General features: G+C 41.5%; 1 protein-coding gene across 4 annotated transcripts in view; it reads right to left on the reverse strand.

The window, feature by feature from the left end:
- Eya3 (EYA transcriptional coactivator and phosphatase 3) overlaps positions 1–26,636 on the reverse strand; it is a 101,235-nt gene that overhangs the window by 56,250 nt on the left and 18,349 nt on the right. For 3 of the 4 annotated variants that reach the window (XM_048434139.3, XM_048434142.3, XM_048434140.3), the window contains exons 2-5: positions 21,154–21,250; positions 9,554–9,597; positions 3,789–3,868; positions 1,593–1,659 (exon numbers count right to left, since the gene is read on the reverse strand). In XM_048434139.3, the coding sequence (XP_048290096.2) occupies positions 1,593–1,659; positions 3,789–3,868; positions 9,554–9,597; positions 21,154–21,186 (224 nt within the window). In that variant the 5' untranslated portion in view covers positions 21,187–21,250. Of the gene's footprint in view, positions 1–1,592; positions 1,660–3,788; positions 3,869–9,553; positions 9,598–21,153; positions 21,251–26,636 lie in introns of those variants that run through there. The other variant, XM_085686717.2, reaches the window with a different exon arrangement.

Genomic DNA, 26,636 nt, shown 5'->3' on the forward strand with positions numbered 1-26,636 from the left:
GAGGTGCATTCAGAGAGGAAAGGAGCATGCAAAACATGGGAAGAACCACGGCCCTGAATACCAGTCTAGAGTTCAGAGAAAAACAACAGGAAGGCCCCGTACTCGTCGAATGAAGAATGGCAAGAGCAGAGCTGGTTTTTTTTTTTTTTGCTTTGTTCTGTTTTGTTTTTTTAAATAAAGATTAATGTCACATTGCTTTCTAAAATGGATTAAAAGGGCATAAAATTGGAATGGAGGTCAAGTTAAACAAGGACTTGAATGCAATGGAAAGTGGTGAGGAGGTGAGAATGAAGGGAAAGGCAGACCCAATTAAAGAACCTGAATGTAGCAGCTATGCACACATCAGGGTTGACTGTGGTGTGTGCATTACACTCATGTTTCAACAGTCTCAGAGACTTGCATCAGCCTGGGAAACAGATTAGACAAGAGTTGCCACTCAATTCACATGAGAATGCTTTGAAATAGCAGTGTCTCAAAACAGTCGATTTCCAGGTATTGTAAAGCCCATACATAGTCTCTTCTCCCATGTCTTTAACGATAACATCACCAGGACAGTCAGGATAGCTCAGAAACGAAAGGAGAAGATACATTATCTCACTTGTTAGTCTTCCAGGTTATAATACAGCACAACTTGGATACCAGAAAGCTTGCTGAGTTGACCTGTTTCACAGTTAGTATCTAATCTAGGTGTGTGCAATCTGTGGCCTGCAGGCTGAATTCATCCCAGGCAAGCTATGCATGAGGCCTAGTCCATTTGTAGAGTGCACAGCAGAAGAATGGACATGCCTGTGGCATGTAAAAGTCTCCCTATAATGTTTCCAAGACAGTGTCAGCCATGTCACAGAAGAAAACCACATGAGAATGACTGGCCCAAGAAGACATTAATATTAACAGCAGAATGTGGAAATTTTTTAATTATCTTATTTTTTTAACTAAAGGTATAAGTAAATGGTACAATAAGGAAAAATGCCAGTTTCCTTCTTTTAACAGCCTCATAGCGATTTCTCACTTTTGTTACCAATTTCTTCATGAATCATGCATTTGCTCATGAAACCAACAAGAACATGCTGGCCTAGCAGCTGTCTGAGTCTTTGTATGGGTAGGTTCATTCTTCATTAATACACAACTACAACTTGATACATACTGTTCTGCACCCTACTCACCTTAAAGATGACTAACCTGGTTGGTCTCAAACACTGACCATCTGTTGGGAAGGCCTAAAATGTACCTCTCTGTAAATTTAACCCATCATATTTGTCTCATTTCAAGCTCAACTGTCTGAAGTTGCCAATCCGGAGTCACCTTAAGCTGCTTTTACTGCTCTGTATGTCAATGTACAGAAAGGAAATGATCAGCTCGCTAACACGCTTTCTGATCAGTCTTCTACACTTTGAGTGTCTCCTCAATTAGAGTGGGTTCCCATGTGATAGTAATCTATTCCAGCAACCATCTTATTTTTAAAAGGATGATAGATTTTATTTAGATGTGATAAAAACTGGAGTAAGGACATAAAACAAGGGAGGTGAAAATAGTTAAATATTAAATTTTGCAATGAACCTGGAGAAAAGTTTGGAAATAATTATTCAACTTACTTTGCAGAATACATTTGTGAGGTATAATCATTGGATGAGCGAGGGATGTAATCGGTGCATGTCATAACTGAAAGAAAGATATTATCAGGTAAAAATAAGTTAGAACATTTAAAAAATCAAGTGGAAAACATCTTACTGTATAGTCCTTCAAAGTGAGTAACACAGAGACTGGATGCCAAAAAGGTCCAAAGACTGTGTAGCAGAAAACACCTCATTTCTGTTTACAGACCTGTCCAGAGTTTAGGAGGCAGTGAAAGAAGCAGGTCAGGACGGAGGTGGATAGACAGACACAGAAAAGATCTGAAGATAACTCATCTAATCCCAACTTTCTCATCACGAAACTGTCTACGAAGCAAAATTCTCTAGGCTCTCACACATGCTCATTGACAAACTTCGAAAGCTAGACCCAGATCTAAGAAATCAAATGATGGTTCTTCTTTGTCGTCTTTAGACTCTTTTGTCTAAAAGATGCTTACTCCAGGGCATAATTTGTTACTATACAATAGGGGATTTTAAAAGTAGCCTATTGTCGCAGACGACAGTAACAACAGTGAGGATGAAACAGAGGAAAGGTGTAACTAACACATCACTTGAATCAGTTCCGACGTATGGAATAAGGAAGACGGGGAAGCGCAAGGTGACTTCCAGGTTTGTCACTTGAACAGACGGTGGGACTACAACTTCCTAAAAGGGGGATGTTTGGGAGAGAAGAAAATCTGATTAGTTAGAAGCGACAAAAAGCTTCTTACATATTACTTATGATTTTGTTTTCAGACACTAACTAGAGATTCCAAATAGGTAGTTGGAGTCACAAATGAAATCAGAGAAATTAGTCTGGAAAAAAAAAAAACGTGGGATTTGGCTGGGCATGGTGGCCCATGCTTTTAATCCCAGAACTCAGGAGGCAGAGGCAAGTGGATCTCTACGAATTCAAGGACAGCCTGGTCTACTTCTAATGAGTTCCAGGCCAGCCAAGACTAGTTAATTGGAATTTGTTAACAATGTATGACATTTAAAGTAATGTAATGGATGGGAGGATCCCCAAAGAGGATGGTAGCCTAGACCCCAAATCCGAGGCCTCATAACATTAAATATAGCTAGAAAAGAAGGGTTCATCGGGGACGAAAAGTGAGAAAATATTGCTGAGAGGGAGACTGTGAGGAGAGAAATGTCCGCTAGAACTTGCAACACGACAGCAACTGAGGAACTCGCCAAGCAGTTTCATGGGAAGAGAGACGACAGAAGCTAAGTCAACCAGCTGAAGAGTGAATGGGCGGGGTGGGGGGAAGCAAGCAAAGGCAGCTTCTTTCAGAGGTTCTGATATGTCAGGAAACACAAAAAAATCTGTAACTCACAAAAGATGCAAAGACTTTGTGTTGCCTTCTAAAGACGGCAGACACCAGAGCACACCTCTATGGCCAGAAGAGTTAGGAGAAATAATGTGGGATGCAGGAGTGGAAGGGAGAGGAGCATCACATCGAGTCCTGGGGAAGCTAGAGAGGGGAGAGGATGCAAAGACAAGGACTTAGATTTGATGAGAGCAAGAACATTCTTCTGAAGCAAGACATTATTATAAACAGAGACAGGGTAGTGACTAAAGAACTCCTCGTGTGGGGCTTTTATTTGAGAAGAGCTAAGCCATGAGGGAAGTGAGAGTGAATCTTGATATTCTGAGAGAAGAGGTGGTGTAATTAAAACAAAAGGCTCAGCAGAGAAATGAAGGCTAGTACTCACCAGAGGCCTGTGGTTATGACAAGAGAAATTCCAGCCAACAATGCTTTGTACACATTTACACAGAAGAGGGAGAGTTGAGTTGCATTAGAGTGAGGGTTTAGGAGGAACATTTGATTGATAGGTAGGATTACTTGGCTTTATGTTGTTTTTGCTCAAACCCTCTTTTAGGATCGGTCAGGCATTAGCTCACAAGTATTTTAAATGTTAATAAAATGCTACTACTTTTAGAAATTCAACCTCCAAGCAAAAATAAAGTAACTGAGTATGACTCCTTGGATGAGCAGATTCCTTGAGATTTGTCCTCAGCTGGTATGTCAATGATGCTTATAGGAGTACATGTATGAACATGGTGAGGAGAGCCTTCTAGACAACCCAGACACTCAGTGAAACCCCATTCTACAAGAAGAACAACCCTTGGGCACAGGAATACAACATCCACTGTGCATATCACATGGTACTTACTTTCCTCTGACATGTTAAGATTTGATGCAAGGCTGGATGTCTCAGGCTTCTGATCACTGACATCCGGGTTGTTTACTTGACTAGGAGAACCAAAACAAACATATTAGCCCCTAAATGAGGTGCTGTAATGCCGAAAAGGATAAGCTCAAACCCATCTCCTCCTAGGCTATTCCAGTAAGAAGTAAATCTAGATGATCTCCTTAGTCTTGGTTTTTAGCAACTAAGCTAAAAGCAAGAGGGTCAGGGTCAGTACCTTTCACATCTGACTGTTCTTTTTCATATCCCTAGACCCCTTGAAATTTACATCACTTGGAAGCCCCAGTTAAGTCACAAACAAGTCAAATATTTTTCTCTAAGATCATTTGTTAAAGTAACCCTGAATATCTAACACAGTGTTGTCACTTTAAAAACATTATATACATTGTATCTAGGTGGATCATAATGTAATATGTTGGTGTGTTTATACTATAAAATGGCAAACCAAGCTAGTTAACAAACACCACCTCATATGCTTATTCTTTGTGATAAAAACATTTGAAATGTATACTTTCTTCCACACCATTCTGTGTATCTGTTACTCTGGTAAGAAATAACAAAGTAGGGAGATGTATAATTAGAGAGAGTGGTCATCATCAGCTACAAATCTTAATTTTAAGAAGTTTTTAAAGATTAAATATGTTTGTTCCCAAGGAGGAGTTCTGAGCCTTAAAACTGCTATCTTTTATTAAGAAAAATTAAGTGTGTTGTGGTACACCTATAATCCCAGCACTAGGGACACGTAAAGCAGAAAAATCAGGAGTTCAAGGCCATCTTCTAACACGTGAGCCTGAGGTCAGTCACAAGAGTCCCCAAGACAAAGAGACAAAGTTAATACCCAGGACACTAGCTCAATCTGTCTGTTTACCTGTCTACTATCTGTCGCATCAGTGACTAATCCCAGGTCCTCAAACGTGTTAAGCAAGCACTATAGCTTTTTATTAATTAACCCTAAGAAAGCTAAGAGAAATTCTAATAGGTAAGTCATATAAATGAGGAGGATTAAAGTCATTGCATTAGAAACTACAATGTTGCAAAAATGCCACTAAAATTCTAGAATAGAGATGACTCCAAGTTGAGTCCCTGATAACATTTTCCTCTTCTTCTTTTCCTGTAAGTCTCATGTTTCCATCATTTCCTACCACAGCGGTACAGTGGTTAGAGTACAGCATCTAACTTCATGTGGTGACTCACTCCTAACTCTAGTACTTAGGATGCTGAGCCAAGTGGGTTTATGGTAAGTGAGGCCAGCATGTTTTACAAAACCAGCTTAAAGCAAGTCTGCACAACAGAGTGAGACCCTATCTCAGAAAACTAGCTAACTTTATTACCATGTGTAAGCTCTAGAGCTCGAATGCCGAGTTCATGATCTACTTTTCCAATAACAACTAGCTGTGTAGTTTGGACAAGTCACCAAATTCTCTAGGGTTTTGGTTTACTTGTCAGTAAGGATACCAACAGAACCCACCTCTCTGGGTTATAAGGACAATGGCAGTACGAAAAAGTAGCTAAGTCCAGATATAATATGCGCACTAACCATGCTGTTCTATTTCTTGGTTGCAGTTCATGCACCCTTCCCACATTTATGCCCCCTGAGAGAAGCCTGCTTTACTCTTTCTCCCCTAGATACAGGTAAAGGCTACTGTGCCAGAGGCTCTATATCTGAGGATATGCCTGAGCAGAGGTAAAAGTAGTTCCTACACAGCAACGTTTAAAGCTCTCTCATATGATCTCTGAAGCTAACCACACCCAAGTATCAACAATAAAGAAATTTTCTTCTGGTATATTTTGAATGTTAAATTAACTTTCCTCAGCTTCATTCATTCATTCATTCATTCATTCATTCATTCATTCATTCATAGGCAGGATCTCATTACGTATCCCTGGCTGGCCTGAAACTCGATATAATGACTAGACTAGACTCAAACTCAGATATCAACTTGCCTTTGCCTCCTAAGTGTTGGGTTTAGAGGTGTACACCACCATGTCTACATTTAGTTGGAAAAAAAAAAAAACCAACTTTTTTTTTAATGTATATGAAAGTTTTGCCGATACGTATGTATGTGGACTATGTGTGTGCCTGGTACCTATGGAGCCAGAAGAGGGCATCGGAGCCCTTGGAACTGGAGTTATAAAGTCGCCATATGGGTGCAGAGGACAAAACCCCGCTTCTCTCTCTGCAAGAGCAACAGATGGCTTGGCCGTCTTCTCAGCCTGGAAATTTAATTTTTAAAACTAAATCTCAATCAAAGTTCAATTTTATCTCTGCTCAAATGATTACACTTTTGGGACAACAATGCACTCCCAAGTTATAACTATGGAAATTAAATGGAAAAGGAAATAAATGGCATGAACTAGTTATATTGGTACAAACCAACATGCTAAAGCATAATGCCCTGAATTTTACATAAAAGCTAAGGACTTCTGAGTCTTACCTCAATACCTACTTAAATAGAATTAACACAAGGAAGAACCTGAAAGTAGACCAGAATTTCACATTTCCACTGCAATGATAGTTTCTTTTCTGTTTACTTGAATAACTCTGAGTTTCAAAGTTATATTTACCGCTGAAGACTATTTATTTATTTATTATGTATACAATATTCTGTCTGTATGTATGCCTGCAGGCCAGATGAGGGCACCAGACCCCATTACAGATGGTTGTGAGCTACCATGTGGTTGCTGGGAATTGAACTCAGGACCTTTGGAAGAGCAGGCAATGCTCTTAACTTCTGAGCCATCTCTCCAGCCCCTGAAGATTATTTTTAAGATCTGAATCTTAAAAGTGATATGTCCTCATACACACTCGGCACACCAGTTTTAAAAGGTCTCTGATTCTAGTATGATTCTAAAGAATTTTATTATAGCAAAATCCCCTACATATTCAAGTAAACATGCACAGATTAGAAACACACTGTCAAGATAGTGAATTAACTTTAGCACTTTGTTAAATGTTTAAAATTGTCCCCAGAGAAATTGCATACTGCCTGAAAACATTACTTTTAGAACATATGAATGTAAAATTTTGCTTAACAAAAAAGCTGCTTAAAAAATAAAAATGATTGTCAGGTGTGATGGCACATGCCTTTAATTCCAGCTCTCAGAAGGCAGAGGCAGGCAGATCTCTGTGAGTTCGAGGCCAGCCTGTCTATAGTGCGAGTTGCATGACAACCAAGGCTACAATGAGAAACCTGTCTTGAAAAACCAAATAAATATATAAAATAGAATGAAAAAAAGTCAAACATCATAAACTAAACAACTCAAATACCTTCTCATTCAACAATACTCTTGTTAATTATCAATAACTGACAGGAAAAAAAAGAAAACATAGAAGTATTACTCATTTTTAAAAAGAAGAAAATTAAGCAGGGTGTGGTGGCCCACATCTTTAATCCCAGCACTCAGGAGGCAGAAGCAGGTGAATTTCTGAGTTCAAGGCCAGGCTGGTCTACAGAGTGAGTTCCAGGACAGACAAATATATACATGCTATGAAGAGGCACCTTGAAGACATTATTACAAAGCTACAAAGACTATATATGTATGTCATTTTTACTATATGCATTATCTTATAGTCTTTTATATGAAGTTTTTAGAATAGTCAATCCCACAGACTAATCTCACAAAAACAGAAAGTGGAATGGAAGATCCTAGGGACAAGGAGACTGGGGCAAAGGGCAGCTTTGTTTAACAGGTATGAAGTCTAAACGTGGGAATAAAAGTTACAGAGATGAATGGTGTCAGTGGTCAAGACAAGTTCATGTACACAGTGATACTAACTCATACTTTTGAAAATGCTTTTAGGGGTGTGGGATGTAGCTTAGTGACAGAGCTTTTCCTAGCACACACAAGGCCCTGGATTCAATCCCTAGAGTAACGGATGGAGGAGAACGTTTAAGGCTGGGCATGGTGGCTTAAGTCTTTAAATCTCAGTACTCAGGAAGCTAAGGGTCACAAGTTAAAGGCCTACACAATATGACTTTGTCAAAGGAAGAGGGGGTAAATGTAAATTTTATGCTAAGGATATTGAGGTATAGATTTAAAACTTACCAAAGGAAAAAGAACTGTAGGAAAAAACAGAGTTGGCAGGTCCTGTAGCACAGCAGGAGAACTGACTTCCCAGGCAAAGGAAACAGAAAGTATCCACAATAGATTTGCTGAGAAGCAAGATGCTTTTTTTTAATGTCTCTAATTTGTCCTTCAATTAGGTAGCAAGTTCCCCAGCCGAATGAATGACAGTTGTGGGAAGTAAAGAGAAAGGTAGAAGACGGGAGGCAGAGATGAAAGGGAGAACGCCTAAGATGATTTTAGACACTGGGAAATCAGCAACATGGAGAAGGTTGTGTGTCTATTTGAGATGTAACCATGAATGGAAACTAAGATGAGCCAGTATAGTTTTGGGCTGTTCTATTACAGTGTTATGGTGACAGGGACTAGATGAGTGATCTGGGTTTAAGCAAAGTTCTGGTATTACTGGTGTGCAGATCAGGAATATGCACAGATGAGATGGACAGTTGGATTCAAGCAAGGATGTAATTTTGCTTGGTAAGTATAACATAGGAAGAGTGGAAAAGCTAACATTTTCAAGGGACAGGCAACAGTAGTAGTTTTTTTTTAACAGAATTTTTTAAAAATTAAACTTTATTTTATGTATACTGCTGTGAAGGTGTCAGATCTCCTGAAATTGGAGTTACAGACAGTTGTGAGTTGCCATGTGCATGCTGGAAATTGAACCTGGGTCCTCTGGAAGTCCACCCAGTGCTCCTAACCCCTGAGTCATCTCTTTGGCGACGCTCCCCACTTTTTTTCTAGACAGGGTTTCTCTGTGTAGCCTTGGCTGTCCTGGAACTTGCTCTGTAGACCAGGCTGGCCTCAAACTTAGAGATCTGCCTGCTTCTGCTTTCCAAGTGCTGGGATCAAAGGCATGAGCCACCACCACCCTACAGTAGTAGATATCAGAACTTAACTAGCATAAGAAAGAAACTGAAGTCTGTTTTGAGAGAAAGGCAAGTGGGTAATAAAGAAATAAAGAAAATTTAGAAATGTAAAGTGTAAGAATGAGATCCATGGCAGCTGTAGGGTAAATATCTGGGTGACCTATGTGGTGGTAAAAACAGCATTCTTGAAATCCATGTGCTGGAAATGCTGCAGACACTGGCTCAGATGATTAGTGGACAACCAACAGGAGGTAAAGCTCTGGAAAAATGACAGCCGTGACAGCACTGTAGGCAGAACATGAGGTGTTAAGGAAACACCTCCTTTCTACAGAAGTGGAACCAACGTCTAGGGTATCACATACTCAATTGATAATTAATGCCAAATTCTTTGTATTTCCTTTATTTTGGTCTCTCCTTGCTTTATACTATACATTTGACTGAAGAATATATCATTTTTCATTTATGAGTTTCTCCACAAAAGGTTGATAGATATAAAATGAACTCAGTAATATTGTTTAATAAGTAATGAAGGCATAACTAAAAAGATTTGGATAAGTACTAGAGGATAGCTATTTTGGAAAAGTAGTTTTCTTCGAGACCAGGTCTTGCTATGCTGTCCAAACAAGTATCTGGTTTGGATGTTTTATGAATCCTATTTTGGAGAGAATATTTAATTGAAACCAAATAATTTCACAATGAAAGGTGACAGTGAAAACACAGAGCTGGCCCTATGCTAATTGACACAGGGTAAAAAGTAAGACAGGTTATTTAAAAGAAGCCCAATTTTATAAATACCTTAAAGTTTGTTCTCCTGGCTCCTGCATCTTGGCCTTCTTCACCTGTAAACATCAGCATAGGTAGAAATCAGTGCAGTAATCTGATCTGAAACCCTAGCTGTTCAAACACACAGTTGTCTCTGCATCACAGGAGCTGGCCAGGAACCCTAACTGATACCAAAATCTGTAGATGTCCATGGCAGTTATATTATATGCATAGTTTTCATGTACTTTGCACCATCTCTAAATTACTTATGCTATCTAATACAGTATAAATACTGTGTGAATAGTTGTACTGTATTACTTAGGAAATGAGAATGTTGATATAATAAGTGTACTAAAAAATATTTTGCCCGTTATATTTACCCTTAGTTGGTTTAGTTCACAAATATTGGCAACTGGTAGGGAAAGTTGACGATATATCAACAAATATTTGGTTCATTTTGTTTTGATTAGACCTAGAGTAAATGTTACTATGCAAATATGTGAACCTCTTACACAATAGTAATTACCTACAATAAGCTAACCAAGAGGCTGAAGAACCCAGGATAAAATGCAGACTCTGACAAAACACACACAAAGTGTTCTATCATTTTTAATTCAACTGAGAACCCCAGTGTGGTGGCTCATACCTGTAGTTTTAGCACTGTGGGGGGACAGAGGCAAGTGGATGTGAGTTCAAAGTCAGCTTGGTCTACACAGTGAGTTTCAGGCCAGTCAGGGCTATAAATAGCCTGTCTTTAAAAGAGAATAACAATAGAAGCTGAAACCTGATCAATTGAATTCAGTAGATAAAGAGAACCCTGTATCTGGGAGTGGGGTAAGGGGGGGACTGATATGAACAAAGTCATAAAAAGGGTTCAACAATAATAAAGAACATGAAATTCAAATACTGAGAATTCACTGCACCTAGGAGTAGCCCAGGAGGAGACAAGAACATAGTGAAGCATCAGTGATCAGTAGTCTAACCACACAGGTCCATCCTTAGAAATCAGACCAGGGAGTTCCGAGCCTATCCCAAGAATAACAAAGCCTTCGAGCACTTGCAAGATAATAGAATCTGCACTGAATCTTAGAGACCATCTGAGAAAACAGAGAAAATGGAGAGGAAGGAAACAGCATCAAATGTAGAAAACATAGGAGAATACACAAACGGAAAGGAGGGTCCTAAAAATAAATTTTAGAGTAAACTAAAGCCCACAGCTGGACTGTGTCGATTTAGGACAACTCCCCTATACTGTTCACTCCCTTATAACATGTATACACAATATACACTTATTCCTATGTTTTTTACCTACTGATAATCTGTTAACAAATGAAGGAGACTGATTCCATCCATTTATAGCATAGCATTTTTGTCCCTTAAACACATGGGGACATAAAGCCAGCATTTTTTTTTTTTTTCTGTTTTTTTGAGACGGGGTTTCTCTGTTTAACAGTACTGGCTGTCCTGGAACTCACTTTGTAGACCAGGCTGACCTCGAACTCAGAGATCTGCCTGCTTCTGCCTCCCAAATGCTGGGATTAAAGGCATGCACCAACACTGTTGGGGGGGACAACCCAGCATTCTTTAGTCACAGTGTGACATGGTAAAAGCAGAAAATAAAATGGTAGAGCCTCTTATTTTTTGGAAAAAGAGCACATCTAGAAAATACTACTACCAGTCCACACTTAGCTAACAGTGAGGAGAAATCGTCAGATCACAGCTTTGGGTGCTATCATGTGCGGCCTTACAGGAGGCAGCAGTCCTGTCTTCAGGTGAAGGATCCTCTCGCTGATAGTGTCAGTCTCTACTTGAAGAGGAGAAAACAAAGAGTAACGAAACAACAGGAAACACCCAAAGGCTAGCCAGGAGATAAAGCAATTGCTTAATGCCAACAGGACTCTCAATCAACATTTAGTACTGTAAACAAGAGAAACAAGAGCAAAACAAGTAATAGACAACCACCACCACTCCCACAAAAAGAAAAAGAAGGGGGGCTCACTGCAATTTACAGAGTGAGCAGTGCTGAAGAAATAATGTCTTTATTCTGGGATACTTAGAAAACTTTTTCTTAGTTTTTTAGTATCATAAAGTCACTTGAGCCATTAATGTCCTAAAACTTGTAACTGTCAATATTACTACCCAAATGTCATATTCTTTTCTAAGGTCCGTTCAGTTTTGGGATGCTGTTACTGAGTCAACATTAATCAGCACAGGTATGTAGTTTCTGGCCCCTTTTCCTTCATTCCTCCCTGCCATCACTCTGAATAAAACAGTAACAAGGCGTTGGCAGCACGCTTCTTTGCAGCTGTTTCAAACAGGTCACTCATTCGCTGGTATTTGTTTTGTTTTTCCCAGCGATGATAAACACTGGTCTGACAGTTGTGTTTCTGAGCCTGGGGTCACTGAACAGCTGCTGATGGCACCACGTGACTGTACTCCCAGCACTCAGACTCCTGCAGTTCAAGGACAGCATAGACCACAAACAGATTTTGTCTCTAAAAAACAAAGTGGGCTTATGAGGAAAAACTTCAGAGTCAGGAAGATCAGAATTCATTTAAAATATCATAAGATGGGTATGGTGGTGTATTTCCTAAGATCTCAGCACCCTAGAGGCTCGAGGCAGTGGGCTCATGAGTTGTAGGCCAGTTTGGGCTATATAGCGAAGTCAAGACCAGTCTGGGCTTCTTAGAGAGACACTGCCTTCAAAACCAAAAGAACAGCCAATTCAGGGAGGCTGTCGTTTACAGTCTATAGCTACTTCCCCACGGAAAAGAGGAGTGAAATACAGGACTGAGTCAGGGTGTTGTCTTTAGTGGTCTGCGGTGGAGTCACCTGTTCTATCACAGAGATCCCTACTACAACGTGCCCCACAGCTCTTCTCCTGAAAAATCACATACTCTTCCTCTGTTTTTTGTTTGTTTGTTTTGGGGTTTTTTGTTTGTTTGTTTGTTTTTTGAGACAGGGTTTCTCTGTAGCTTTGGAGCCTATCCTGGTGAAAGACTCCCCTGGGGCGTCTTCCCTCGGGAGAGGCCCCTGCGCCCCAAAGATCAGTCGAAAACACGCAGCCGGATGCAAACTGCAAGAGGTTTATTGGAGATACACAGGTGCCTGCGGGCGACAAGTCTCTCGGAGGGCTTGCGCGCCTGCAGGTTGGGGATGAGGGGTTTTTATAGGGGAGCAAAAGCGCGGGTACAGAAGCAGAAAAGCTTTCATTTCATTGGTCAGTTCAAATAAGGCTAAGCTGAGTGGCACATTCTTGACCTTTTACCTAAATACCAAGGAGGGGGTTGTCCAGACCCACCTGGATACCAAGGAGGGGGTTGTGCTACCTGTTTTTCTTATCTCTTCCTGCCTTCCTAGCTTGGCTGGCGACTCGATGTCTGATTTGCACAGCCCCTAGCTTGTGACGAGCCTTGCTCTGTACGTGACTCAGGCCTCGCAATCCTCTCTTCCTCCCTTGAAGTCTTTGTTCCTACTCATGTCAGTTTATAAATCTCCTGTCCTGCTGCCAGATAAGGCTGTCCTCGTTCTAATCTCAGGTGTCTTTGCTTTAGCATTCTGGAGGTCTTGAATTAAGCCTGTTATTTGTTCAGCACTCTGGAGGTCCTGACTCCGGAGGCCTTAATGGAGCTTGCTATCTGAAAACCTTTGCAGAGCGTTATAACTGTGGTTAAAGTTAAAACCATAGTTTTAACTGTGACCCCAATGAAGTTGGGGTCCTTCATTTCCCCATTTTTCTCTTATAACTGGAGTTAATTCTTTAACTCAAACTGATCATGGTATTTCTGTCTCCTATTGTCTCAGTTGCTGATATTGGAGGGTCAGGACCAGGGTCTGGATAACTAAAAGCCTGTCTTTCATAGGTTGCACCAGGTGATTTAAAATGCAGGGGCCGACTGTATTGATAAGAAGCAAAATAAGTAGGGGCCCAGCTATATATTGAAAACAAAATCAAAAGGCTTGCTCAGACAATAACCACATGAAAACTAGCATTACTTCAGAATAGCTCTTAGCAAAATTATCTGATGAATGAAGCTTGAAAGTAACTACATGGTAGACATTGTGAACCATTGCAGACCTGGGATTAGCACCCATCATTGTGGCAATAGTCTATTGACTACAAAGGGCTTATCTCAGTCCTAAGAAACATATGGATGCCTTATCATTGTAAAACAATGTTTCCCTTAAAAGGCAAGTTCAGTATTATGAAGACAAATCTCCTTTGCTGTAGACACTGGGAGTGTTGATCCTCAATTCCAGAGAATGCGCCTGAGAGGTTAGCTTCAGCCCAGCTGGCACCATATGACATTCATCGGCTTCCATTATGTTCTATAGCATCAGCTTCATCTTCATCCAAATGTGCAAGGGTTGTGCCTATTGTGAGAACTTCAACAAGCAATGAAAGAAAATGCAATACAGAATGATAATGTTTAAAACAAACAATGAGCCCTAAAGCCAGAGGACAGTCAATGTGGAAGCAGAAATCAAGAATTAGGTTTAGTTCGTAAGAGGTACAGAAAAATAAATATAATTAACCCAGTAAGTCCTAAAAGCTCAACATGTCGTTAACACATTAGGCCAGCTTGGTCCTAGGGACAACATTCAGAAATAAAATCCATGGGAGTGTAAAAGGGAGATGGTGTATTAGGATTTATGTTCAGAACTAAAACAGAAATAGAAGAAAAGGCTCAGCAGCATCTTGAGAACCCAGACAGTGGTTCTCCAGCCTTAGCACTAAGAGGGACTGGAATGGTGATCGTAAATAAAACCATATTTGTTTATCTTTTGAAAATTAGGCCATTATATAATCTAAAGCAAAATTTTCCTGTAGAAAAGCAAAACCAGTCAAGAGGTGAGAAAGATTTAAGTGTGCTTGCTTTTCTCTGCCAATATGGTCTAATCTGGAAAAATCTCAGATCGTATAAAATAATTTCTGTCAATAGGTCCCAGACACATAGGGGAGGAACGGAACAGAATTACTCTTCGCTTCTGTTATCTGTTACCGTGTTTAAAAGACATTAACTCTTAAAAAAATGAGCAGAGTCCTGTGGGCTTCTGACTTCAGGAAAGAAGAGCCTTAAAGGCGATGCAAACCCATCTTACAGCAGATGTGCCTGTCCTGTGCAGGCCCTGAGCTCAGGATATCCATCATCAGAGTCAGCCTTAGTCAGCAGATGCATGAGTAGCAGTTAACTAGCCAGGTAACAGAACTAGTGGCAGCGATTGCTGTAGCGTTTTAAACCCAGAACAGGACAGAGGGAGGTCTGGCCAGTCATTTTGCTGGTCTCTAGGGCCAATTTTGTCAGTTTATATCCTATCTATCTGACCTGAGCTTTGGGGTTGGTAAGCATAATGTAATTTTTAATAGATCCCCAATTGGGCGGCCAGTCCCTGACTTATCTGGGCCACAAATGCAGGTCCATTATCAGATCCAATTACCTTGGGTATCCCAAACCTTGGGAAGATTTCTTCTTTGATCTTCTTAGCCACCGCATTGGCTGTCTCAGTCCTGGTAGGAAAAGCTTCTACCCAGCCTGAAAAGGTATCTATAAAAAACTAATAAGTACTTGTTGCCATGTCTGGCTGGCTTAATTTCTGCAAAATATACTTTCCAGTAGGTTCCAGGCCAATCGCCCCTGAGCCTCTTCCCAGGAGCATATATGGAGTGTCCTGCATTAATCATAGCACAGTTCTTGCAGTTTTTGACTACTTCTTCTGCCAAGACAGAGAGTCTGCCATCTGATTTTCCTCAGCCATAGCATCTCAAGCTTTTTGGTGTCTTGGACAAGTATATGTCTTTTCCTGCAGATGTTCTGTATATTGCTCCATGAATATGAGCAGTGGCAAAAGCATACCTGTTGTCAGTGTAGATGCTGAGACTTTTCCCTCTGCCATCCATAGAATTTGTGTCAATGTCACAAGTTCAGCCTTCTGGGTGGGCCAATGTCCCTGAAGGGAGACTATTTATCCAAATCATTTGCTTCCTGTTCATCATTCCTGCCCCCATCTTTTGCTTACCTCCAGTCTTGTATACCTGCTTGGCTCTGACTCCCAGCCTTGTGCCCCAGGCAAGCTTCGCCATTATTTCCGGCTCTGCCTGGAGCTGCTCAGCCTGCCATTCTGCCAGCCGCCTGTCCTTTCTGCAGATGCTGGTATGATCCATAGTCCATCGACGTGAGCAGGGCATAGGAGCAGCAGCCTGGTACAGGAGGGCACCTGTGGTAGCATTGTGAGTGCTCTATTGCAGTCTGACACAGGTGAGGGGAGCAGACTGCAAGGTGAGCAGCCAGGGCTCCTGCAGGCTTTAAGACAAGTGTGGCCCCAGGACGGTTGCTAGGAGGCAAGGATTTCTCCGATGGTGATGGCATGGGGAGGTGGTCATCCTGGTGAGGAAGGTGTGGTGAAAGCAGAGGCAGGCAAGCAGCCTGCGTCTTCTGCAGAACTGAAAACAGCAGGAAAAGTAAAAGTCCCTCGTTTGGTCAGCAAAAGCCTTTGGTCATACATTCAGGGATGACCAGGGAGGAATGAGTCATTTATGTGTATCTTTATTTGTCTTTGGTCCTCTTCTGTTGCCCAGGCTCCCTATCTGTCTGAGTCCAAATTTCCTGTCTATGATCCCTCCGGTTTTCTCTTTTCTCTGTCTCTCGTTTAACATTTTCTCTGTCTCCCCAAATTCTGTAAGGTATAATCTTGCAACCTATCTATCTGCTGTAACTTTTTTTCTTATATCTGATGTTGACTGCCCTATGAAGGCCATGGCTATCGCTGTCTGTTGACTTTTAGAGGTTGGGTAAGATGCCTGTAAATCTTCATTAAACATTTAAGGAACATAGATTCTAACTGGCCCCTGGAGAACCTCTCTTTTCTTGGCCGAATTAGTGGGGTGCCTTGTAGCCCCCCTGAGAATTGCCATGAGCCCAACATTCTGACTGTCAGTTTCTCCCTTTAAGAATTAATTGGACATCATCATGTAGAAGAATGAAAGTGAATCCGTATTTCTCTATGCATAAAACTAAAATCCAAACAAATCAAAGAGCTTAACATAAAACCAACAATATTGAACCGCATAGAAGAAAAAGGGTTTTAAATACATTTTTAAACATAGCCTCAGTGGCATAGACATTGAGAGAAACAATCAATAAATGAGATCTCCAGAATTGAGAAGCTTTCTGCATAGCAAAGGATATAATCAACAGAACATAAAATCCTGTACCAGTACGAAACATTTGAGACCAGCAATTTTTTTTAACATTAACCAACAATAATTTGTAACCAGCCTCTATAAATGATGACAGATATTTATAACATTTATAACCCATAGGATCTGAAAGAGTTCATCACAGTTGGAGTTAAGCCTTGGCCAGCTTTGACCAGAGGTTTGAGGCGCACAGCTCCCAGCTCACTGAGGAAAAAAGATTGTTAACATCTTTAGGTCATAGCAATTATCCAGCCCAGCCATCCACGTGCTTGGGGCTGAGGCTGACTCTCTTTTTTCTTTTTTTTTTCTTAATATACCCTTATGTTTATGGCCATATCTCTAAAGTCTTGTAAGTGATCACAATATCAAAGTCAAGAAGTCATTAAGTCAGTCAGCGTCAGTCAAAGGCCTTATATATACATATATAGGACAAAGACATCAAACAAACCATAGTCTTCAAGCTGCTTCATGGCTGTGACCAGCCCCGAGTTACTCATCAGGGCCCAGGTTGTGGGCGGAGCCGCCGGCGGGGGAGCCGGCCGGGCCGCACCTTGGGCGCTGCCCCCGCGGCTCGTGAGGGCGGCTGAAAGGCGGGGCGCGCCTCAGCGGCCCCGCAGACAGCGAGAGGGGGAGGGGAGCGCGCATGCCTTCAGGGCCGCGCGGGAGGGAAAGACACTGGCGTGCAAGCGCGCGGGGCCGCAGAGGAGTGCCAGACCGCGACCGTAGCCCGAGTCCTCGGTCCCGCAAAACAATGCTTAGCGTGCGGCAGAGCTCTCCTGGCCCAGGGCGGCGGGGGGCGGGGCGGGGGCCATTGTCTTCTCCCCCATTGGAGTCCCGCCCGCGATGGCTCGCAGGCCGAGGGGGGGCGGTCTTGGGCAGGGACTCTGCTGCTTGCCCTGGGCTCGCTGGTAAATCTCGCTTTTCGCGGCGAGCGCAGCGGGAGGCCAGGCAGGCTGCCAGCCCTCGTGGTTCCCGGCCGCTCGCTCAGGCCTGGGCGCCCTGGGCGCCCGGGAGCCGGGTCCGCGGTGGGCAGCGGCACTAGCGGCCTGCGAAAGGCCGGCACCCAGGCCCCGGGGGGGGGGGGGGCCGCTTCCCTAGCCCCCGTGCATGCTGCCGCGCTGGGGGTGGATCATAGGCCAAACTCTCCCAGGTACCGATCTGTAGTAAGCTTAAAAGGGGTAGTCAGAGACTGCCCCCTGCTGGTGTTTCCGTAAACAAACAGACAAAACCATAAAGATGCACAATAGGACAAACAGACTGACAATCAAACATGCTGCGCAAACGGAGGCTTACTACGACGGGGCTCCAGATATCCCCACCTCCCAAACGAACCCCGACGCCTCAGACAAACGTCCTACACTGGTCATGGGTTCAAACAAACGAGCCTCGTACCTTCGGACAAAGTCCGACTCTGGTCGTGGGCTCAGACAAATGAGCCCGAAAAATCGGGCTCCCAAATTCCCACGGAACGTCTTCCGGGGTGCGGGGGGGAAGTTTCCAAGCCCGTCAGCTCCTTCCGAGGCCCGCCAAAATACAAATCGACCCAGCTGAATCGTACAAATTCAAATTCGCAGCGCAACAATCAAACACCAAAGACGTAAGACAAGTACATAAAACATAGAACATAGAAATGCTGGCCAGCTCACCTCACCTCCCAGCAGTGATTCGGCGGTCTCTGGGATAGGGGCCTCAATTCCCGGCCAACGCACCAAATGAAAGACTCCCCTGGGGCGTCTTCCCTCGGGAGAGGCCCCTGCGCCCCAAAGATCAGTCGAAAACACGCAGCCGGATGCAAACTGCAAGAGGTTTATTGGAGATACACAGGTGCCTGCGGGCGACAAGTCTCTCGGAGGGCTTGCGCGCCTGCAGGTTGGGGATGAGGGGTTTTTATAGGGGAGCAAAAGCGCGGGTACAGAAGCAGAAAAGCTTTCATTTCATTGGTCAGTTCAAATAAGGCTAAGCTGAGTGGCACATTCTTGACCTTTTACCTAAATACCAAGGAGGGGGTTGTCCAGACCCACCTGGATACCAAGGAGGGGGTTGTGCTACCTGTTTTTCTTATCTCTTCCTGCCTTCCTAGCTTGGCTGGCGACTCGATGTCTGATTTGCACAGCCCCTAGCTTGTGACGAGCCTTGCTCTGTACGTGACTCAGGCCTCGCAATCCTCTCTTCCTCCCTTGAAGTCTTTGTTCCTACTCATGTCAGTTTATAAATCTCCTGTCCTGCTGCCAGATAAGGCTGTCCTCGTTCTAATCTCAGGTGTCTTTGCTTTAGCATTCTGGAGGTCTTGAATTAAGCCTGTTATTTGTTCAGCACTCTGGAGGTCCTGACTCCGGAGGCCTTAATGGAGCTTGCTATCTGAAAACCTTTGCAGAGCGTTATAACTGTGGTTAAAGTTAAAACCATAGTTTTAACTGTGACCCCAATGAAGTTGGGGTCCTTCACTGGAACTAGGTCTTGTAGACCAGGCTGTCCTTGAACTCACAGAGATCCGCCTGCCTCTGCCTCCTGAGTGCTGGGATTAAAAATGTGCACCACCACCATCTGGTTTTCTTCCATTTTTTTTAAACAGTAAATACTCCATGTTTTCTTAGATTCTACGCTTGTCTACTCAGCATCTACTGTATTATAGGAGCAACCTAGAGGACAAAGCTGTTTGAATCTCCCCTAGAGCCCAGAGACTACAGTCAGATATACTTCCTCTCCCTAATTCAAACACTTTTGAGTTACTGTTCTGAGAGAGGACTCATGCAGCCCATGCCGATTTAGAACATGCGACACAGCAGAGGATGAACTTGAGCTCCTCGAGCTCCTGCCCCCACTCCCCTTGTCTTCAGTAGATTTCTATTGCTGTGATAAACACCATGGCCAAAGGCAACTTGAAGAACAAAGGTGTATTTCATCTTACACTCCCAGGGAAGAGTCATTCACTGAGGGAAGCCAGCAGGAACTGAAACAGAGGCCATGAGGGGTGCTGCTCCAGGCGAGATAGATGGGGCCATTTTCTCAACTACAGTTCCTCTTCCCAGACAACCCCAGCTTCTGTCAAGATAACAAAAAACTAACTAGTCCACCAAATGCTGGGATTCCTGGTCTACCCCACCTCAGCTGGTTTCCCTATCCTAAATCAGCCTGCTAGAATTATCTTAATGAGTCATGCCTTTGCCGTCTGTCTTGTCTTTATGCAGAGTTTCGTGAAGCCTGTGGTCACATCTTCCCTGGGGTGTGTTCTGCCTCCTTACTGACACAGGTATATGTGCCTTTTACAACAGCACTGGCATGCTCATGTGGTCACACAATCACCTTGACAGATTTATACTGGGAGCACAAGCCAGTAAGAAAGTGACTTTCCAGATGGACGGTGGTGGTGCACGCCTTTAATCCCAGGATTCAGGAGGCAGAGGCAGGAGGATCTCTGTGAGTCCAAAGCAAGCCTGGTATACAGAGAGAGTTCCAGGATAGCCAGGGCTACACAGAGAAACCCTGTCTCAACCAAGAAAAGGAAGGAAGGAAGGAAGGAAGGGAGAGAGACTTTCCATAACAATAACCATAGGACAGGAATTCTGGCTTTAAAGTGCTTCAGTTTCTTCCCTTCCTCTAACAATTTGCTTTGCATACAATGGTCTAGAAACTGAACAGAATGAGAAGGGAGGGAAGCAGAGTAGAAGCCCATGTCAGTTTCACAGTTCTTGTTACTTTAATTAGGTAGGGAGTAATTAAGGATTCTCTTTCAACAGTCTGTCAACATTTATGTAAGTCTTTCTGAATCTATGAGTAGACTTTTCTCTTACTACATTAAACATTCAATGATATCATTTTCCTTGGTATATTTAATGTCTATAGCTCAGTTTGTTTCAACAGTGCACATCCTATATATACTGCTCACAATGATTTAACCCTATTATACTCCTGTTTAGTAATAACTCACCAAGCACAGGGATCACATTTAAAATTTCAGTATTTCTATTAATTAGTTATGTCTCCCTAACTTTACAGTTACTTTAACTGAGAGAGCTAAAACAATGGCAGAGTAACCATGAGTGTGCAACTCTCAGTACATAAAGAAAGAGCAACACTTACTTGGTAAAACACTCACTGCTGAGTGTGCAGAACAGATTCCCCAGCAGTAAGTTAGCCAAGTTTAATTTTAAAAACATGCAACATGCCAGGTAAGGCAGTGCACATCTGTGATCCTGATCTGGGAAGTTGAGCTAAGAGGATCACTTTTGAGGCTGCCAGAGACTGCATATAGCAAGTCCATCTCAAAAGCAAAACAAAAGCACATACAACATTGCTTTCTCCGAGGGAAATCACGAAGGATTCTGTTCTTCATTCTTATTTCTAATTTGGATTCTGTAAGTATAACTGAATACTACTCAAAATCTCTTCAGCTTAGCGTTTCTACAATCAATCGGAACTTGAAGCGAACACTCACCGGTTGCTCTGGTAGGTCTTGTTCTTCTTCCATGAGGACCACTATCTCTTTACACACTTAATGTGACTGGATTGCAGGTCTCCGCAGTCTTCACAAACTGTAAAGAGAGAGGAATGCAAAGCTTTATATACCCATAAAGTATTATCATCAAGGCCATCAGAGAATAACTTTTTAATACTTTGCTACTCAAGCTTTCTACGTTAGTTCCAATCTCAAAATCTCAAACTTGCACGTGGCTTCTCAAAACTGACATGCTGTTCCAAGTCACGAGAGCTGTACGCAGTAACTTCTGTAAAGCTCTGCAAAAGCCAACACGTGGAGCCACTTCCACCGGTTACTATAGTGCCTAATGCCTTAAACACTTTACAATGACAGCCATGTGCAGATAATAAAACAATTTTTTTAAGGATTAGGGTTACGTTTAAAATGATAGAGACTGGCCTAGAAGGTCAGTAAGTTAAGATAACATCTAACCTGCTTTAATGTGGAACATTTACATAACTGTTAACACAGACACACGGAATCGCTTTAAATAGGACAAACTGGAAAATCAATTAAATACATCACAATCAACTGTCTATATGTAATCAATTTAAATGAAAATGTAATTCTTCTGGATCTCGATAAGGCAAATAAACAGGTAAAGTGAAACCTTAAATATGAAAATTAAGGAAAAATAATTATGTAAAGCTAAGATTCAGTTTAATCTGAAATAATGAGCATCCACCAAATATACTAGGTAATTATTTAAATAAATCTTTATTTTTCAAACCCTGTTCCTCTGGTCCTAATTTCAATTTTTAAACCTTTCTTTGACCTGCTAACAGGAGATATATTATAAAAACGAAATACTCCATTCCTACTTAACTGAAGATGGCTCGTTTCCAATAAACGCTCCTGTGTGACTTCTCCTACTAACCATCAAACCCACCTTAACACAAAGCTTAAAGTTCAGACTCCTGCTGCAGAGATAATGAAACGAACAACAGAAACAGGGACACCAAAGCCTTCGTTTCTGCTGGTGCCCAGTCAACTTGTGTGGCTCTCTTTTGGTACAATAAAAACACTTTTTAGAGCCATACATAAGAACGGAAAACGAGCGCAAGCAATGCGAGCAGCTGAAAAACCTTAACCATTAGGTGACAATAGCTTTGCTCCTTCCTCTGCTCTTCAAATATCAAAAGGAAAACAAAGTTTAACGGTCAGAAGTACAGGTGCTCAACGCACATGTGCCTCCTACAATCTCTCAAGACGCTGTTCCGACTGTATGACACAGACAACTAGCCCTGCAGAATTACAGGATGCAAAAATGAAAGCTCATGGCTACAACCCTCCCCAGGCTCATTTTGCTCAACACAGAAGAGCATAAACTATGTGACCATAAAACTGATTTGTAACTGTAAAAGATACACACTTTTTTCTTTTACCAACTTATGACTACCTTAAATTACAATCTCTATGTGATTACTGTACTATGCAAACGTACATTTGTAAATATATGATTTCAACCCATAAGAGCAAAAAAAGTAGGATCAAACTCTTAGAGAAACAGGATGCCTTCACTCTTCATCTGTTGAAATTGTGTCTTACCCACAAAGAAAGTTATTAACACTCCACGTTATGGCAACCAAGGCCTATGGGTGTAAAAACTGTACTCTTAGAGTGCTTTTAGCCAAGAGGGAGGGGAATCTCTTCCCTGGGGCAGGGTTAAAATCCACACTGAGATAGGAAAGATAAAGACAACAATTAAAGATGATAGTCAATAACATGTTCTTTAATTTTGTTTTTAAACACAAAATCTGAACATTAAAAGAGAACACAAAATTTTTACAGTTCAAAATGGGGGTAATAAGTTTCAAAAGAAAGAAATGCATAACCAAATGTTCAAACTATTCAAAACTATATTAAAATCCTGAGCTACTCAAGATGAATTCTGTAGTATGTTACAAGGTGACTTCCTTATGAAAAGCAATGAAAAAATAATTCTACTTGTTTCTTCTTAGAAAATAAACATTCTTGCTAACATCTTTAAAACTACCAATATCCTTCCTCTCAGCTCTTAAACTGAATGGCAAAAAGACAGTTTCCATATTTCAGAGAAAAGAACTTAGAAAACACAGGGTTGAGTTTTTAAAGATTTATTAATTATGTATGCCTGCACATAAGAAGAGGGCACCAGATCTCATTATAAATGGTTATGAGCCACCATGTGGTTACTGGGAATTGAACTGAGGACCTCTGTAAGAGCAGTCAGTGCTCTTAACCGCTGAGTCATCTCTCCAGCCCCATGCTTGATATTTAACCGATCAATTGTCACTAGTCATTTCCATAACTTTAAAACAAAAGCTGGATGGTGGCACACACCCATAATTTCAGCACTCAAGAGGCCAAGGCAGAGAGATTATTGCAACTCTGGGGCCACGCTGGCTACACAGGGAAACACAATCTCAAAAAAATAAAAAATAAAAAGAAAGAAAAGGGGAAAAAAGGGGAAATAAAACAGCAATTCCACCAAAACCAAACCAAATCCAAGTAGCCTGAGGATCTCCTTGGATCCTGGCAACCGCAGTATGAGCTACTTTCAAAAACACATTCTAGTACATGTGCAAATAAAATATATAACTATAAATTACATAATTCCATTACAATAGGCACCTAAGTACTATTGCTATCAATGTAGTATTCTTCCTTCCAAAAATTTGTACGTTGAAATATAAGAATGTACTAAATAGAAGGATGAAAGCATTCTTCCCATTTCTAGCATTTATCGATGTGCTAAAACTTGTACTATTTTCTTTTTTTCTCTATTTTTTTTGTGATTCTAGAGAGCAAACCCAGAGCCTCATACATGCTAAGTATATTATTGTCTACCTTTTTTTCCTTCCTTTCTTTTTTTTTAATTTTTTTTTTTTGTTTTTTGTTAGTTTGTTTGTTTGAGACAGAGTTTCTCTGTGTAGCTCTGGCTGTCCTAAAACTCATTCTATATACCAGGCTGGCCTCGAACTCACAGAGATCTGCCTGCCCCCCCCCACTCCACCCCTGCCGCCCAGTGCCAGGATTAAAGGTATGCACCACTAGCACCAGCTAATTCAACTACTGTTTACGCCGCCTAACTTTTCCTAATTGACATAGACTATATAATAGAAAGTCCACTCACTATAAAACATAAGCACAAATCTTGGTTCGTTTGGATAATAAAAGCAATGTAGAGTTATATTGCAAAATATCTTAAAATTCTCATTTCCATGGATTAGTTCTAGTTTGTAAGTATTTTCACCATTAGTGAAACCTGACATTATTCTGTGGTAAATGAAGACTTAAAAACACCAAATAATAATAGCTATGTCAGATGTGGGATGGAGATTTGAATGCTATGAAAATGAACTTAATAAAAACTCAGTCAAAGCTGATGAAGTTATAAACACACCAAGCTAATCTCTTAGTTTAAGTACTTTTTAAGCATTTGGACAGGGAAGTCAACAACTTTCAAGCCTTGCTTTATCATCCTTTCTGAAGATGTGAACTCGCTAGTGTTCATATGCCTTCATGGAAACACTCACACAAATGACATATGGGCTCAACAGGTTATATACATATATGCATATAATAGCAATTAATGAAAAAAGAGGCCAAGAATTTGAAGGAGAGCAGAAGGTAGTATATGGGAAGGTTTGGAGAACAGGGGCTGGTACATGGGAAAGTTTGGAGGAAGGAGAGCAGGGGCTGGTATATGGGAAGGTTTGGATGGAGGAAAGGAAAGGGGAAAATGTTGCAATTAAATTGCAATCTCAAAAAAATCAAGGAAAATATAAAAACGAGAAGAAAAATAGTATTTCCTATGACTTCATATTTCTCTAAGTGTCAATGAAAAAGTTAAAAACTTTTCATTCAAAGGAGCTGACAGTCTGTTCTTTTGTGTGTTCTTGCGGGGAGGTCCTCACCACGTCATGCTGACCTAGAAATCAAACACTCTGACACCCCCGCCCGAGTTAGCTTTACGTTTCGTCTGAGTCACCACTCCATGCCAACATATTTTTTTTCATTTGTTTATTTTGTGGGGATAAGGGGCATGTGCGGTGCACATGTGAAGCTCAGAGTACAACCTGCAGAAGATTCTACTCTCTTTCCACCATATGGTTCTGGGGACTCGACTCAGATCACCAGGCTGAGTCATCTCGCTGAGCCCCAAACACCCAATTTTTAAAATACTATTGCAGATAGTTTATGAACAAACATATTCAAAAACAAAGCCAAATCTTTTTATAATATGAAAACTTAACTTTTATTTTCATGGCTAAGAAGTCAGAAAGTAAATAATTAGTAGTGAATACTTTACTTCAAAATTCTGTATTCCCGTCTCATAATCTTTCTTGTGAAGCCGTATCTACAGTACTTGTGATCATAATGGGCATACGCATAACTCCGTCTACTTCAATGTGCTACTACAGTTCTTAGGCAAGGGAAAGTAAGTATATATCTATGTTGTGGAATAACCTTTTTGTACACTGTGAAGATGTGTCACTCTGACTGGTATAATAAAAAGCTGAACAGCCAATAGCTAGGCAGAATTCCTGGGCAGAGAGGATGTTGGGAAGAAGGCATTGAGGCCAGAACCACAGGGCAAGCAGGATGGACAGAGATGAGGTAATAAAGCCACAAAGCAGAAAGTAAATTAATAGAAATGGGTTAATTTAAGTTATAAGAGCTAGTTAAAAACAAGCCTAAGCTAAGGCTGAGCTTTCAAAACTAATAAAAGTCTCTGTATCATTTTTTTTGTGAGTTGGTGGTCCAAAGAAGAGCTCAACTACGTATTTCTATATACTGTACTGATGTATGTATCCCTCTTACTTACAACTTCAAGAGAAGTGTATAAATAATGTTAAATATCTGATTGCAGGTACAACAAAGGAATTTATATGTTGTTAGGTGTGCATAGAAATATTCAAGGATGGGCTGGAGAGATGGCTCAGTGGTTAAGAGCACTGGCTGCTCTTCCAAAGGTCCTGAGTTCAATTCCCAGCAATCACATGGTGGCTCACACCCATCTGTAATGAGATCTGGTGCCCTCTTCTGGCGTGTGGGTATACATGGAGGCAGAATGTTGTATACTAAATAAATAAATAAATGAAATATTCAAGGATTAACACAGTCCTATTTTGTTATATTTTTTATTCATTTATTTTTGTGCACACGCATATGTGTGTGGAGGTACCCATGGCACAACTGTGGAGGTCATAGGACAGCTTCTGGTAATCCTGTTCTCACCTTCCACCAAGGGGTCCTAGAAATCAAACTGGGAACCTCAGGCTTGGCAGCAGGCATCTTTACTGGCTGAATTATCTTGCCAGTCCCTGAATATCTGAACAGTGTTGGAGATGGAGAGATAGCTCAGTTCTTCCACAGGACCCATGTAGCAGCTCACAACTGTTTTGTTAACTCCAGCTCCAGGGAATTCAATACTTTCAGGAATGTATACATGCAGG

Source organism: Myodes glareolus, chromosome 3, assembly GCF_982192425.1.
Source record: "Myodes glareolus chromosome 3, mMyoGla1.1, whole genome shotgun sequence".
NCBI lineage: Eukaryota > Metazoa > Chordata > Mammalia > Rodentia > Cricetidae > Myodes > Myodes glareolus.